This window comes from Natator depressus, chromosome 18, assembly GCF_965152275.1.
Source record: "Natator depressus isolate rNatDep1 chromosome 18, rNatDep2.hap1, whole genome shotgun sequence".
Classification (NCBI taxonomy): Eukaryota; Metazoa; Chordata; order Testudines; family Cheloniidae; genus Natator; species Natator depressus.
Genome location: NC_134251.1, coordinates 9385264 through 9400377, shown reverse-complemented (window position 1 = coordinate 9400377; position 15114 = coordinate 9385264). Strand labels below are relative to the sequence as shown.

The 15114-nt window shown below is 45.6% G+C and overlaps 2 protein-coding genes and 1 long non-coding RNA gene across 3 annotated transcripts in view; 1 reads left to right on the top strand and 2 right to left on the bottom strand.

The window, feature by feature from the left end:
• Window positions 1-5228, bottom strand: part of AGMAT (agmatinase (putative)) — a 16642-nt gene extending 11414 nt beyond the window's left edge. Inside the window, exons 1-3 of the mRNA XM_074975463.1 lie at window positions 4728-5228; window positions 2016-2218; window positions 1333-1381 (exon numbers count right to left, since the gene is read on the bottom strand). Of these exons, the coding sequence (XP_074831564.1) occupies window positions 1333-1381; window positions 2016-2218; window positions 4728-5140 (665 nt within the window). The 5' untranslated portion in view covers window positions 5141-5228. The remainder of the gene's footprint in view (window positions 1-1332; window positions 1382-2015; window positions 2219-4727) is intronic.
• LOC142000845 (uncharacterized) lies at window positions 3723-13458 on the top strand. Its single transcript, XR_012642333.1, has 3 exons — window positions 3723-3793; window positions 8032-8512; window positions 12099-13458. It is a non-coding gene; the product is annotated as an uncharacterized LOC142000845 (long non-coding RNA).
• Window positions 9280-15114, bottom strand: part of PINK1 (PTEN induced kinase 1) — an 18838-nt gene continuing 13003 nt past the window's right edge. Inside the window, exons 6-8 of the mRNA XM_074975462.1 lie at window positions 13258-13385; window positions 11311-11547; window positions 9280-10849 (exon numbers count right to left, since the gene is read on the bottom strand). Coding sequence (XP_074831563.1) covers window positions 10589-10849; window positions 11311-11547; window positions 13258-13385 — 626 coding nt within the window. The 3' untranslated portion in view covers window positions 9280-10588. The remainder of the gene's footprint in view (window positions 10850-11310; window positions 11548-13257; window positions 13386-15114) is intronic.

Genomic DNA, 15114 nt, shown 5'->3' with positions numbered 1-15114 from the left:
CCTGAATACTACAGTCTTCACTAAAAAGATAAATTGTGACCCAATACTTAACACAATTAATGTTAAGAACAAGAAGGAAGGAATGCAAGCCAAAATAGAGAAAGAACAAGTTAAAGAATATTTCTTTAAATTAGATGTATTCAAGTCAGCAGAGCCTGATGAAATTCATTTTAGGGTACTTAAGGAACTAGCTGGGGAAATCTCAGAACTGTTCCTGATTATGTTTGAGAACCCAGGGAGGGTAAGTAAGGTCCCAGAGGACTGGAGAAAAGCAAAGATTGTAATGATCTTTAAAAAGGGGAACAAAGAGGACCCGGGGAATTATAGACCAGTCAGCCTAACTTCGATAGATGAAAGAATCTGGAATATATTATTAAGTAATAAATTTGTAAGCACCTACAGGATACTAGGGTTATAAAGAATAGCCAAAAGGGATTCATCAAGAAGAAATCATGCCAACCCCACCAAATTTCTTTTTCGACAGGGTTACTGGTCTAGTTGACTGGGGGGAAGCTGTAGACATGATGTGTCTAGATTTCAGTATGGCTTTGGACACAGTCCCACATAACAGTCTCATAAGCAAACTAGCAAAATGTAGTCTAGATGAAATTACTTTAAGGTGGGTGCAAAACTGGTTGAAGACTGTACTCAAAGAGTATTTATCAAAGGTATGCTGTCAAATTGGGAGGCCACATCTGGTGGGGTCCCGTAGGGGTCTATCCTGAGTTCAGTGCTATTCAACATTTTCATTAATGACTTGGCTAATGGAATGGAGAGGATGTTCGAAACATTGCAGATGACACCAAGCCGTGAGGGGTCGCTAGCACTTTGGAGGACGGTATGAGAATTCAAAACAATTTTGACAAATTGGAGAATTGGTATGAAATCAACAAGATGAAACTAAATAAGGACAAGTGCAAAGCAGTACACGAGGAAGAAAAAATCAAACGCACAACTACAAAATGGAGAATAACTGGGAGGTGGTCAGACTGCTGAAAAGGATGTGGGGGTTATAGTAGATCATAAGTTGATTATAAGCCAAAAATGTGATGCTGTGGCGAAAAAGGCTAACAACATTCTGGGGTGTATAAACGGGAGTGTTGTAGGTAAGACAAGGGAGGTAAATTGCCCCACTACACACAGCAATAATGAGGCCTCTGCTGGGGTATTGTGTCCAGGTCTGGGCACCACACTTTAAGAAAGATATGGACGAATTGGAGAGAGTCCAGAGGAGAGCAACCAAAATGATAAAAGGGTTAGGAAGCCTGACCTATGAGGAAAAGTTACCAAAAATTGGGCATGTTTAGTCTTGAGAAAAGACTTTAAACTTACTTTTCTGCCACTGCCTGCAGGATTGGGTATGTTATTGTGTGATCACCACCTGCAACGGGACAGGGAACAGAGAACATGCTATGTAATAAGAACAGGCCAGCACTGATCAGATATATTTTCCAGTCATAGCAACCTACACTCATATTGCACCTCTCCTCTCATAGGGGAACACATCCGCACTTCACAAAGAGAGAGCTCATCCTTTCGAAGCAACAGCCTTTATTCATCTAACTACCTTCTCTGCAGCTTTAAATTGGTGGCAGATAGTATAAAAAGGGGCAGCTTCTCTTTTTAAAAGCTCTCAAAAATCCAGCTGGCTGTCACTCTCTTGCTGCAGCTGGGACTCAAGGCCAGCTTCTGAATGCAGATCCCGGATATACAGCCCTCTCTCACCGCAGCAGGCTGGGGGAGATGTGCCTCTCTCCCAGCCCCAGCCCCAGAGCTGAACCAGCAGCAGCAAAGGTCTGGGAGCAGCTGCAGGAGACTGAATTATCTCAGCGGGGAGGAGAGAGTAGCTCTGTTGCACTCTCAAGACCCTGTTAATAAATTAGTCTGTATCCATTGCAGTGTATGGGGCAGAAGGGGGGAGGTGGCTTTAATGGATCCTGCTATTCTTCCGGGTGCCCACTTTCTGGTGTTTTAACTGCAAAGCATGAGATTGGGCCCAGCCCTGGGTTCCTTACCCATCGTGAGGGGAATGCAGCCAGCTGCCACAATCTTCTGATAGGCTTCTCGGATTTGCCTGCAGCTGTCCTGCAGGTTGTAAAGGTTCACGTTCACATCACCAATGTCAGCAACCACGAGGGAATGGAAAGGTGCTGCCCCAGTGCTGGGGTTATACATTCTCACCATGCCCGACTCCGCTCGAATATGGCGAGGGCCGAACCTGGAAGGGAAAGAATCCCACACTTCGTTATCTGGGATGGTTCGAGGACGAAACTTGTATAGAACCCGGGGATTCTGAACACATGGCTGGTTGGGCACACACTCCTCCTAGACACTTAGGAGTTGAAGGCTGGAAAGACCATTGGGGCAAATGTTTCAAGTGGGACTATACTGTGGTTGTGATAGTCTACGTCAGATGCATAATGAGTATGGCTGAATGGTTTCAACAGACCGGTCATCTGTAGATCCAGGCAGAGCGCTTACTGCAAATCAAGAGTGCACGCAAAGATTTTCACATGTGACTCTGATTCTGGGTGGCCAACCTGAGAAGATTTTCAGGGGCCTGCTTTTCAGATATGCTGAACACCCACCTTTTCAACCTCCGCTCCCTTTAAAGTGTCTAAATTGTCAGGTGCTTTTGAAACTCTTTGCCAGTCACACTAGATTTACAAGAAAGTCTCTGACTGGAGCCACACATGATCCATCTGCTGAAGTGCTTAGGCCATGCTTACGACCGGAAAGCCTGAAACGGGCGTCTCCCTGCAGCATCCAGTCACGCTCAATGGACACTCACAGGCACTATTAGGTTTGCTGTCTCCACAGAGACAATGTACACATTAACCTGTTAGATTAGCTGAAGACTCCTACTTACTTCAACATAACAGCACTGAGATTAGGGTGATCAGATGTCGCTATATTAGGGGCTTTGTCTTATATGCGCAACTATCCCCCACCTGCCCCCCACCCCAAAAAGTATCCTGATTTTTCGCACTGCTATCTGGTCACCCTAACGGAGACGGTATATAGTAAAACTAAGAATAAGTTTATTAATAAAGAACCTAGATGTAAATGATACTAAGCCAGAGGAAAACAGACTGGTATGGTTACAAACCAAACATGCTTTCTAGTGACTAAGGATTATTTTTAGCAAGTTATAAACTTCGCCTAAGCAGGTTACTCACTCAATCAAATTCCCCGCAACTCCAGCCATTTAGGTAAGAGGAATGCACAGCCTCAGTGTTCCCATAAGTGATGGATAACTAGAATGTCTTTTTGCTCTACTTTATCTTTGCCAAAGTCCATTGTCTTTGGATCAGGAGCCGGGAAGACTTCCTAGGAGTGCAGACTCTGTCCCCAATATGCTGCCGTTTGTTAGCTTGATTGCTGTGTTTACCTCATATATAAATGTACTGTCATTGTCCTTTGGCTTATAGAGGTTGATCTAAACCAGGGGTGGGCAAACTATGGGCCGCAGGCCAGATCTGGCCCGTCAGGGCTTCGAATCCGTCCCGTGGGATTGCCAGCCCCGCGCCTCTCCAATAAGTGGCCGGCACCACATTCCTGCGGCCCCTGGGACGAGTGGGGGCAGAGGGCTCCGCGCACTGCCCTCACCTGCAGACACCGCCCCCCACAGCTCCCATTGGCCAGGAACAGAGAACCGTGGCCAACGGGAGCTTCAGGGGAGGTACCCACAGACGAGGGCAGCACGCGGAGCCCTTTGCCCCCCCATTCCCCGGGGCCGAGGGACGTGGTGCCGGCCGCTTCCGGGAGCGGCGTCTCGCTAGGGCAGCTCAAGGTAAGTGGTGCCAGGCTGGAGCCCGCATCCCTCCTGCACCCCGACCCCCCCTTCCTTGATCCCCCCTGCTGCACCCCTCCTGCACCCCAACCCCCTGCCCTGAGCCTCCTGCCACACCCCACACCCCTTCTGCACCCCAACCCCCCGAGCCCCCTGCCGCACCCCAACCCCCTGCCCTGAGCCCCCTCCTGCACACCGCACCCCCTCCCACACCCCGCACTCCCTCCCACACCCCAACCCCCTGCCCCAGCCCTACATTCATGGCCCTACATGCAATTTCCCCGTCCAGATGTGGCCCTCGGCCCAAAAAGTTTGCCCACCTCTGACCTAGACAGGTAAATCCGCATTCCTTTGTCTCAGGCAAGTTGGTTTATCAACTCTCTCCACAACGTATTATAGGAACATATTTTCAGCACCCATACATAACTCTATGCACCACCCATACATACATCACGCTGATATTCACGACCAGCATGTTACCAGTTTTCATAAAAGACTTTACTCAATGTGCTTTTATAGTACAATAATATTATATTCAGTCAGTTGATTCAATTGCAAATTCTTTGGGGTTCAGACCCTTGTTCTCCCCCTGGGGTGTCTGGACCCTGACTGTCACATTACAGAACCACTCTGACAACTGGCACCTTCGTTAGCAGCCTGAACAGGACTGAATGGGTACCAAGAGCAAACCACCCTCTCCCGCTTTTTCTTGGTCCCTGCAGGACGCGCCCAAGGCAGACTGGCAGGGCAGTACGGGAAACCTTGCATTCTGCCATATCTGTTCCCTGGAATAACAAGAGGCCTGCACGCTACCGGGCAGTCGGTCCCAATCTTTCATCAGCACTGACTCCCCTGGGATTTTTCTTGAATAGCCCCTATCCCATGGGTTGTGGCTTCCCCCTCCTCAGCTCTTAGCCTAACAGCTGCCCCTTACCTTGCACCAGGACGGTTGGAGGTTCCCGTGTCAAGGGGCACCCCAACAAAAGCAGCATCTAGTCCCTCTGGTGAAGTCTGAATGGGCAGCTTCATCATGGAGCAGACCCCCACAGGCCTGGCTATGAATTCAGCACTGGGAGGCATATTGAAGCTAGAACCAGTGAGAAAGCGGCGAGGGGCACCATGCCCAGCGAGCACGCGCTCCAAGCCCCCACGATGGAAGCCAGGCAGGGAGCCAGCTGCAGCGGGGTGAGCTGTGGCCCACGCACACGGGCTAGCTCTGGGGCTGCTCAGCAAAGGTGGCTGGAGCTTGGCTGCCAGGAAAGTTGCCGAGAACTTCCGAAGGCAGAGTCGCTCCTTGCAGAGCGTTCTCCAGAGCAGCTGGCTGCCTCGCAGAAAGAGGGCCTCCATCTGCACCCCCTGCTTAGCTCTCCTCCCCCAGCACAGCAGACACGTCCAGAGCTGGCCCTTCAGGTTCAAAGCAGAGAGTGGCTGGGGTAGCAGAGACAGACAGCACTCATTCCACCCCCCTCATTCCCTTCCCCCTGGCAGGTTCAAAGTGCAACACCGAGATCCACACCTCCCTCTGTTCCTCCAGGCCAAGAGCAGGGATACAACAGCTTTAAACTCCTACCCTTTCCCCATAATCTATTCCCACTCCCCTTGCCCCCTCCCCTGTTTCCTCCCACCTTGCATTCTGGGAAATGGAGTCTTTTCCTCCTCTGGGTTTGTCAGATGCCGTGTCAGGGACCCCAGAGTCTACTCAGCCAAGTGGCCGGAGCAATTTGAATTTGTGCCACATGGAGCATTATTGCCGTGATCCGACGTGGCCAGGTTCCAGCTTGCAACATGTTCATTTAAATCAAGCAGCCTGTAGTCCCTGCAGGCTGCACCTCCATAAGATTAAAGGAAAAGGAAGCCACAGGCCTCACTGCAGAACTGCCTGAGCTACCTTTGCCTGTTAGTCGAAGGGATCCTTCGCAAAATTTACCACTAGAATTACAAGTTGTCTTCACTGCCCTGCTGCAATACACACTGACGGGGAATGCAGCAGCTGTTTAAACGGGTCAGTTGTCATAGCAGAGGTTTAGGGAAAAGAGAAGAACTTTTTCTTCACATCTCACCCTCTGACTTTCCACTTTCTTGAGGACCATGTGATTTCAGCATGAGCCTTGTCTATTAGGTCTCCACAGACAATTCTCCAAGGGAGTTATGCGGATTTGCCCCAGTTCCAGCTCCAGCTCCAGATGCCCAGCTGGCCTAGTGCAAACCCCAAGCATGTACACACAGAGTCCCAGTATGCAGCTTTAGCACTTAGAGCAAAGTAAGCTTTAGCAGTACAAATGGCAGCTTTCCTTTTCTAGGGGATATGCACTGGTAACTATACCGGTAACCAGCCACTGATGACTGGACTCAGGGTAAGTCCCCAGGGAAACGTAGGCCTTAGTCATCATAAAAGACTTTGGGTTGGAAGTAATACAATCCTAGAGTATTATCACATTTTCGATTAATACCCAAGTGATATGAACTCTCATAGTAGGAAGCCCAAGAAATGGCAACTCCTTGTAACAGTGCAGCTGTGAACACTGTCAGTGTATATCAGAAAATGGCAAACTCTCTGCCAAAATTCAGGTGTGACCAAAAGCTTCCAGTGGTTAAATACATTCTGATGATGGACACTCAGCATTTCTTTGCTTCACAAGCCCCAGCTTTCCCATTTTTAGCAAGCAGGAACCTGCAACCTTTTAAAAAAAACTATATTAAACTTGGCTAGAGATAGTCGGAACATTTTCAACAAACTGAAATTTCAGCAAAACTGAAACATTTCATGGAGACAGATCAGTTTTGAGGAAATTTTCAGCGAGACTATTTTGTGTGCATGCAAGAATACACATGTGCTCTGTTCCCTGGTGACAAGACTGCTGGCCTGGGATGTTAGAGACCCAGGTTCAAGTCCCTACTCTGCCTCATTCAGAGTCATCTCGGATGAAAATCTCTGCTCTGAATCAAGCTCTGCTCTGAATCTGGATCACCTCCCACATCTCACCCTTATCTTCCCAAATCAAAAAGCTCGCATTTCAACCTGAAAACAGACACCAATGTAATTCAATTTTCACAAAAACCTCAAAAGGTAGTGTGAAACAGAATTGCTGTCCTCCTGCCAACTCTAATTTTGGCCACTGGACTGAACAAGATCAAACCAGATTGAATATCCGAGGCTCACCAGTGTTTCATACCAAGCAGGCTTGACTCAGATGATGCAAGGAAGCTGTGAGATGTATTGACTACAGCAGTCCAAAATGCCTTGAGTCAAGATGGATGAAAATATTAAGAGGGTTGCGACGTGGGGAGGTTGGTTAGACAAGGATGTGCTTGGGTGGTAGTTGGTGGAAGTGTCTGCCTTTCCTGCCCTAGTTGGTGGAGTATCACCACACCTCTTTTCGCTGTCTATATCAAAGCACCGGACATATCTTTCCCTTTGTCTCTTCTAGGAATGTGTATTTAATTTCTCAATGACCTCTGCTTCCTGGTCCTCTGCTCCTTTTGGTTTTGTCTTCCCTTAGCCCATTGTGTCTCACAGCTGGTCCCTGCCCTAATAATCACCTGGCATACTTAGGTGCATCTGTAAGTAACAAATGCATTTTGAAAACTTGCTACTTCAGGATGCCAGCTGACTGCCTGCAGAGTTCAAGAGTCCCCTACACAACTAGCTATGTGCACTATGGGTTTTTCTTCACTTTTCTTCAGCGGTCTGATCTGGTTGGCAAATGCTATGTTTCTAACTCCACTCCCTACTGTTCTGCAGACTGGAGCTTCTTAGAGACAGGAGGGGCAGTCACATGTGTAAAGCAATCTGGTTCCAGGGTAGAACTTCTGACAATACCTCTTCACGCAAATAAATGCAGATGGCAGCCTCAGTTCTCTAGTTAAAGTGAAAATTAATGAATGCTGTGGCACATGTCCCAATTAACCCCTTTTCATAAAAGAGAAGCTGAGAATTCACTGCTGGGGTTGAAAGCTAACAGAAAAGTGACAGCGTTTACCCCTCCCTGCAAGCTGAAATCTCTGCATCAACCAGAGATTTCAACTCAGCAGCGGTTATGCAACTATTATCAGCAGTGCCTCGCCTGACCTTACTAGCCCTCAGATCTTCTACAGGGTGTTACATAATACAGAGCAGTGGGGCGGGGGAGAGATCCAACCCAGGCTTATATTCAGGAAAATTAGTTACTGTTTCACTATCCTCATTTATCATGGAAACATTGATAAGATTTCTCTAGTTCTGTCCTCTTATCTTGCAGGTTGTCGGAGATGCTAGCACCCCACCCTTGGGGAGCGCAGAATGGGATGTTTCAGGAAGCATCTCCTGCTTGGAACACAGGCCATAATCCATACTTTGAAGCAAAAAATAAATGAAAAAAAAAAGACGAAGGGCCTCAAAAGCCAAACTGCATAAAACCTCATACCTATCACGGTCCTGATAACTGGCAGTGGGCGTGGCTAGAAACATCCTGTCAACATGGATAGTACGTTGCTGAAGCAGAGCCCTACCCTAAATATAGGGTAGAATCCGTAGCAAACAGCCATGGTCTACATAACTGTGCAATGAATTTTTCCAAGATCCTTTCAGCGAGGGATAAAGCCCACCCCCACTTCCCATTTACAGATAGCACCTGTAGGTGCTGCCATCCACAAACAATTAGACTGAACTCTGCCAAGTTATGGGATTGTTGCTGATGGCAATTTGTGCTCAAAACACCATTAACTTATCAGGGTTTTGAGGTAACTGTTTTTCCAGGGCTAGAATTTACTTTGATTTTCCTGAATCTTCCCAGATCCTTTGCCTTTTGTGGGTCCTTCTGTGTGGGACCATTTCGGTATTGTTGTATGGCACCTATAAAGGTTCAAATTAGGTGGCTGGTTATGTTAGTCAGCTGATACACTTTCTGGTATGTTAGCTATGAAAGCACATAGCTCAGTGGCTGCATTATAAAATGAATGGTGCCAATTTCTATAAGCAGATTTACTCCAGTGCAATACAAATTTGCAATTGATATTTCCATTATATTTTACAAGTGAATGGAGAAGAGGCCTGAAATAAAACATTTTTAAAAGCATTGCAAACGACTTACGAGACCCATGCTACATGGGCAGCTTGTTCCTGTGTAGTGAGTCACTGACACACAGTGTCTCACCGCCCAGCTCTAACGATCTCCTTGAAATAAGAATATAAGGGACCAAGAAAATGTTCAGGACTTCCGTGAATATGTTGAACAATCCTGGTGCTTGGTTTGTTTCCCAAATGCTCTTTGCAAAACTAGACTTAATGGTTATCCTTAGTGGTGGAGTATGAGAATAAACTGAGCCTTGAGGGCTGGACTGGAAGGAGCTGACGATGCTTTCAGGACCACATCCAGACAAATATTTAGCATGCAACAGAAGAGTAAATCTGAAAGGCCAAGACCCAATATGAATTAACCCACAGGTCACTATGGCATTAAGTCCGGCTACAGTGAACAGAGACAAAATCAGCCTCCGTGAATTCATTCATTGTAACAGCACAGTCACCACTTTATTGTGCAGAGGAAAATGAACTAACTTTTGCAAACACCCACAATACGCAGCTATAAAGTCTCATGATATTTTCAGTACAACACTTGCTGCTGCTTAAAAATTAGTGTTTTCCTTACAACCACAGAATAAGCCCTTGTAGTGAAACAGAAAACCAGGTATATATAATAAGGAACATAGTCAAGCATAACTACCGAAAGAGCCATTAACCCCATGACCTCTTTTCACCATTCTTTCAACCATGATGCAATTCTCTCTGAGCCTGGCACACTGAAATAGTAGCATGTCCCTGGAAGGAATTTTAGATCTGGTTAGAAGAACTAGATCTACACAGTCTAAAAGGCCACATGACTATCTCAATGGTCCAAGTACTGACCTGCTGTGATCAGAGATGTGACTCAGTTGCTTAGTTCAGATCAAGATCTGAATCCAAACTTCTCAAAAGCCTGGGGATATCTGGATTTGGTATTCCAGTTCAGCTCATGCAGCGAACCTTCTAACACTGCAAGCCTGGCTTGTGAAATTCAGATTTGGATATTAGAGTTGATGAGAGCCCTCAAAGGGATAAAAATGTTGTTATAGCAAATCAATCAGAAAACAGAAATTAGTTGTTCTGTATTGAGTGCCTCTATGGCATTTTACATATAATTAGATAAGTACTTTGGCTGTGCATTTTATAACCTACCCCACAGCTCCTGACAGAACTCCTCACAGATAAACAGCTCAATCATGATGCTCTTGGCTGTCATTTTATAAAATGTATCTATGGCTTCAGAGGAATATTATTTTAATAAGAATGATGCTGATTTCAAATTTAAGAAAACAAAGATTTCATTTTGTTCCATCAGTTCAACTTCCTTTATAGTTCGAACAGAAAATCAGTATGATTAACAAAAGTGCAACTGTAATGCTTTTCTGTAAAGAGCAGCTGTGTTATACTTCCCTCAGTGCATAAACCCTTTTGTAAAGGAATTTGCTTCAAGCAGTAAATCTAAATTCTCGGTGTGAATGAAGCTGACCAGATAGCCTTCAAACACTTTCCAAATCATACCAAATCTCATAACAATTCAATGTTGTTTTCTCTACAGGGAAGACAACAACCCTCTGTATACTAATTCTTTCTGTAGGTAAACTCAACCTCTTACATTAACACATACACCAGGCCTGCAGATATTTTTCCTTAAAGTATTTTAGGCTTCCAGAGAGACAGAAGTATTAGACAGATTCCCAAGTGCTTTTAGTAAATGCCATTTATCTACTGCAGGGCCACACACAGAATTGTACCCTTCAGGCAGAATGGTCTCTCCAAGAGAGCAGTAAAAATGCTGCCTCCCAAAGATCTTCATACTCCAGATTTGCCAAGAAGCACGTCTTCATCTTAGTTTCTACCCTGCTTCTGTCCACCAGTCCATCCATCAGTAAAGTGGCAGCAGATTGGTGAAGAAGCCAGCCAATCATCTTGTCTAGTTTCAGACTCTTTGGGACTAGAATATTTTCACCCCAGAGGCTTAAGTGGAGCACATTAGCTGCAACTCGAGCAGATAGTCTCTGAAACAAGAAGTGAAAGAAGATCAGCTGAACGACAAAGGTGTTAGAATAGACACATAAGATGTATACTGTTGAAATGCTCCCAAGCATCTTCTCATCTCACCGAACATTCACTTCTAGTTGCAAGGCTTTGTGGGGCTGTTGCTGTCAGGCTACTATACTTGAGCTCCCAGTTCAATCAAGTTCCATTAAATGCCACCCTTTTACAATATAACTTCACTGTAATATGCAAAGAAGTGTCAGGTACCAAGATCTTTATATTGCATCACACTTTCATCGAAGTCCTACGATAATTTTCTATTACCACCACCAACACAGCGCTTAGGAGCCCTAGTCATGGTCAAGGACCCCCCTGTACTAGGCACTGTATAGTCTAACACAATACTCTCAGGACAGTGACTGTTACGCAACTGACACCCTGTTAAAACCCCACTCATGACAACAGCTGCAAGGTCTCTCACCTTGTTGGGATTCCGCTGAAGTAGCATCTTTACCACCTGCTTCACATCGAAGGACACAGTATCTGGCAATGCTGGGAGCTGGTCTTCTTGGTAGCTTCTGCTTTCCAGAGAGGACCTTCCTTGGCCATAGAAAGGATTACACCGTCCAAGGATTTCATATGCTATCGCTCCAACAGCCCATGCGTCTGCTTTACTGTAGTCAATCAGGACACCTGGACCAGGTATTGCCGTGACCACCTGCATCAGAAAGACCATAGGAAATATATGGGAAGGTAGAAATACACAGCACAAGTTTGTTTAACCTTCTGATAAATCTTCTTCTATTCATCAACTCAATTCTTACTTCTGACTAAAGCTTGCACCCAGCTTAGTATTTATAGGGATATATTACTTGGGCAGCTGAAGAGGGACTCCAGATAGTGGCCTTATAAAGGAACCGTGTGTTCCATTTCACACCGCATGAAAGCCAGAAGTATCTCTGCCCCAAATACCAGTGCCAGGCAAGGGATCCCTTACCATATGTTAAGATTACTGGTAACGGGGGAGGGAAAGGAAACACAATTAATTTCACCACCACCCAAAGGATGCAGAGGAATGACTACTAGTTTGATAACAATGCAAGAATTGCTACACAGATGCTGTGTAGGAGAACTCACTGTCCCGAGACCCTTGGAAAAGCTAAGCAGAAGAGGGCATATGAATGGAAGGCAGCCAAATTTGGAATTTCTTACTTTTATGCGTAAGATCAACTACCACCTTGTAACACTGATTTTTTTTCCCATTTTCAGTTGCTCAAGATACCAGCGGGAGATTGCCCAGCGCGGAGCTCTGTAATGGTGTTCTCGTGATGAATTCAACAGCGGATGTGGTCGCCCCATCTCAAAAAAGATATATGGGACGTGGAAAAGGTTCAGAAAAGCGCAACAAAAATTATTAGGGGTATGGAACTGCTGCTGTATGAGGAGAGATTAATAAGAGTGGGACTTTTCATCTTGGAAAAGAGACGACTTAGCGGGGGATATGATAGAGGTCTATAAAATCATGACTGGTGTGGAGAAAGTAAATAAGGAAGTGTTATTTACTCCTTCTCATAACACAAGAACTAGGGGCCACCAAATGAAATTAATAGGCAGCAGGTTTAAAACAAACAAAAGGAAGTATTTTTTTCATATAACACACAGTCAACCTGTGGAACTCCATGCCAGAGGATATTGTGAAGGCCAAGACTATAACAGGGTTCAAACAAGAACTAGGTAAGTTCATGGAGATTAGGTCCATCAATGGCTATTAGCCAGGATGGGCAGGGATGGTGTCCCTAGCCTCTGTGTGCCAGAAGCTGGGAATGGGCAACAGGGGATGGATCACTTGATGATTCCTGTTCTGTTCATTCCCTCTGGGGCACCTGGCACTGGCCTCTGTGGGAAGACAGGATACTGGGCTAGACGGACCATTGGTCTGACCCAGAGTGGCCATTCTGATGTTCTTATCAGAGACATTTAACCACATGGTAGTGCCAATCAACCAGACCATGAATCCTCTAAGCAATGCTATTGGAGATGGCAATCCATGGCAGGAAGTTCTGTGGGGAGATAAACTAGACAAACAATGCCACACCCACAACAATCTGCAGCAGCCAACATAGCAAATTAGTGGGCACAGTACTAGGCAAAAATGGCAAGATAACCAATAATGAAGAGGCTTTTACCAAGTGTTGACTAAGATGGACGTGTTTGAACGGCATTCGAATTTCTCATCTTGCGGTGGGGGGGTATATAGAGCAAAGGGGAAGGTTTGGTGTTCCCCAAATCCATTACTTTGGACCTAATCCTGCTCCTATCTATGTTAATGGACTTTACTGGATCCTACACTTCCAACAGCACTACACATATGTAACTACCTAATACAGGCTATAATTACTTACTGAGACTCATACACATGAGAAATTACCTCAGGTGCCATAAGACAGCCATTGCCTCCCCGATCCACATACCAGCTGGTGAAAGGCAATCTCAAGCCAATATTTTCATCTGCCAAACAGCAACCAAAGTCTGTGATCACCAGCCAGGGACAGCCAGCTGTAAACATCACAGATTAACAAAGTTAGCACCCAATTGAGATGTGCAGTGTACAATACTTGGCAATATTAGATACCACACATCATATCAGAAAACTGACTGACTATTAATCAGCACAAGCAGTCTCATTCCTTACAGGAATCTATATTACTGAAGACCATTTCTGCATCTCCTCTCTTCAGTATTACAAGTTAGAACACTGGGGACATTTGTAAAGTAAAAGGTTTGCCCATTTCTCTGTATAAAGAATTAGTTATCCATTCAGAGGTTTCTCAGACACATCAGTGATTCTCCCAAATTCAGCAGTCTGGGACTCACACTCCACACACACCGTACTTTCAGTTTCTGAGGTTGCATGGAGGAAAACACTCGTGTTCATTTAAACAGCTTCCATCGTAACTTGGACACCCAGCGAGTGAGGTACAGTACCAATGTACAGCAGAGATGGGCAGAACGGAAGCATATTCCTAGATATAAAATGCAGCGTAAGAATTAGAGCTGCTGCTGAGTGATAAGAGAAAACATACTGGTGTGCCAGGTCTGACTGAGTCCCACTCTGACTTCAGAGAAGACACACAAGGTTAAGAATTAATCAGGGATGGAAGGAATCTTTGGTTCAGAGTCAGGGAGCTGGCAAATGTTTGAGCTAGTTAATGGTTACTCTGCTGATGCCAAGTCAAACATTGCAAAAGAGAATAATTGATTTCCAGAGACTGAAGTTTTAATCATTACCATCTGCATTCGGTATAGCTCAAACAAGGCTTCAAGAAAACGAAACCTTTGTTAGTAGGACCTCTAAAAATCTTCTACAGCAGGATTTTTAATTACACAGATCTAGGCACTTGCTATTGTTCCCTGTTCGTTTGAATCTCGGTCACACTGACACAGTGCTCAGGTAATTAAAATTTCAGTTAAAGAGAGTGACAGCAAACCAACAAAATGCTGTTCCCTCTGGTCTCAGCTAAAGTTTAATGATCCGAAGGTGCAATATCATGAACCTATCTCTGCTGTGGGATTTTAGAAATTGCCTGGCAAGTTATAATGACAGAGACCATGGACATGGAGCGAATGCGTCATAAATGTTGTAGTGCAGGCTAGTGCATGCCCCTCTGCTCTCTGTTTAAGCAGTCATTCACTTAGTAATTTTTGCAACATATCTTCTTAACAGTGCTTTGTCCTTCCATAGCACCCTTCATCTGATGGTCTCCAAGCATGTAACAGACACTGAACAAACACCACAACACCCCTGTGAGGCTGGGAATCATTATCTCCATTTTACTGATGGGGAAACTGAGGCACAGAGAGGCTAAGTGACTTTCCCAGCTGTCACAACAGAAGCATGTGGTAGAGCCAAGAACAGAACCTAGGAGTCTCAACTCCCCTAAACAAAGGCTGTAACATCTAGGCTCACTTCCTTCCCCATTAAACACCGTGGATGTGATTTTCAAAAGCATCTAAGGCCTGGTCTACACAGGGGGGATCGATCTAAGTTATGCAACTTCAGCTACGTGAATAACGTAGCTGAAGTTGACATACTTAGACCTACTCACTGTGGTGGACTCACTGCGATGAGTCGACTGCTGCCGCTCCCCCGTCGACTCCACCTGCGCCTCTTGAGGCGGCGGAGTACAGAAGTCAACGGGAAAGCGCTCGGGGGTCGATTTATCGCATCTAGTCTAGACGCTGGATCAATCGCTGGATCAATCGCTGCCCACCGACCCAGCGGGTA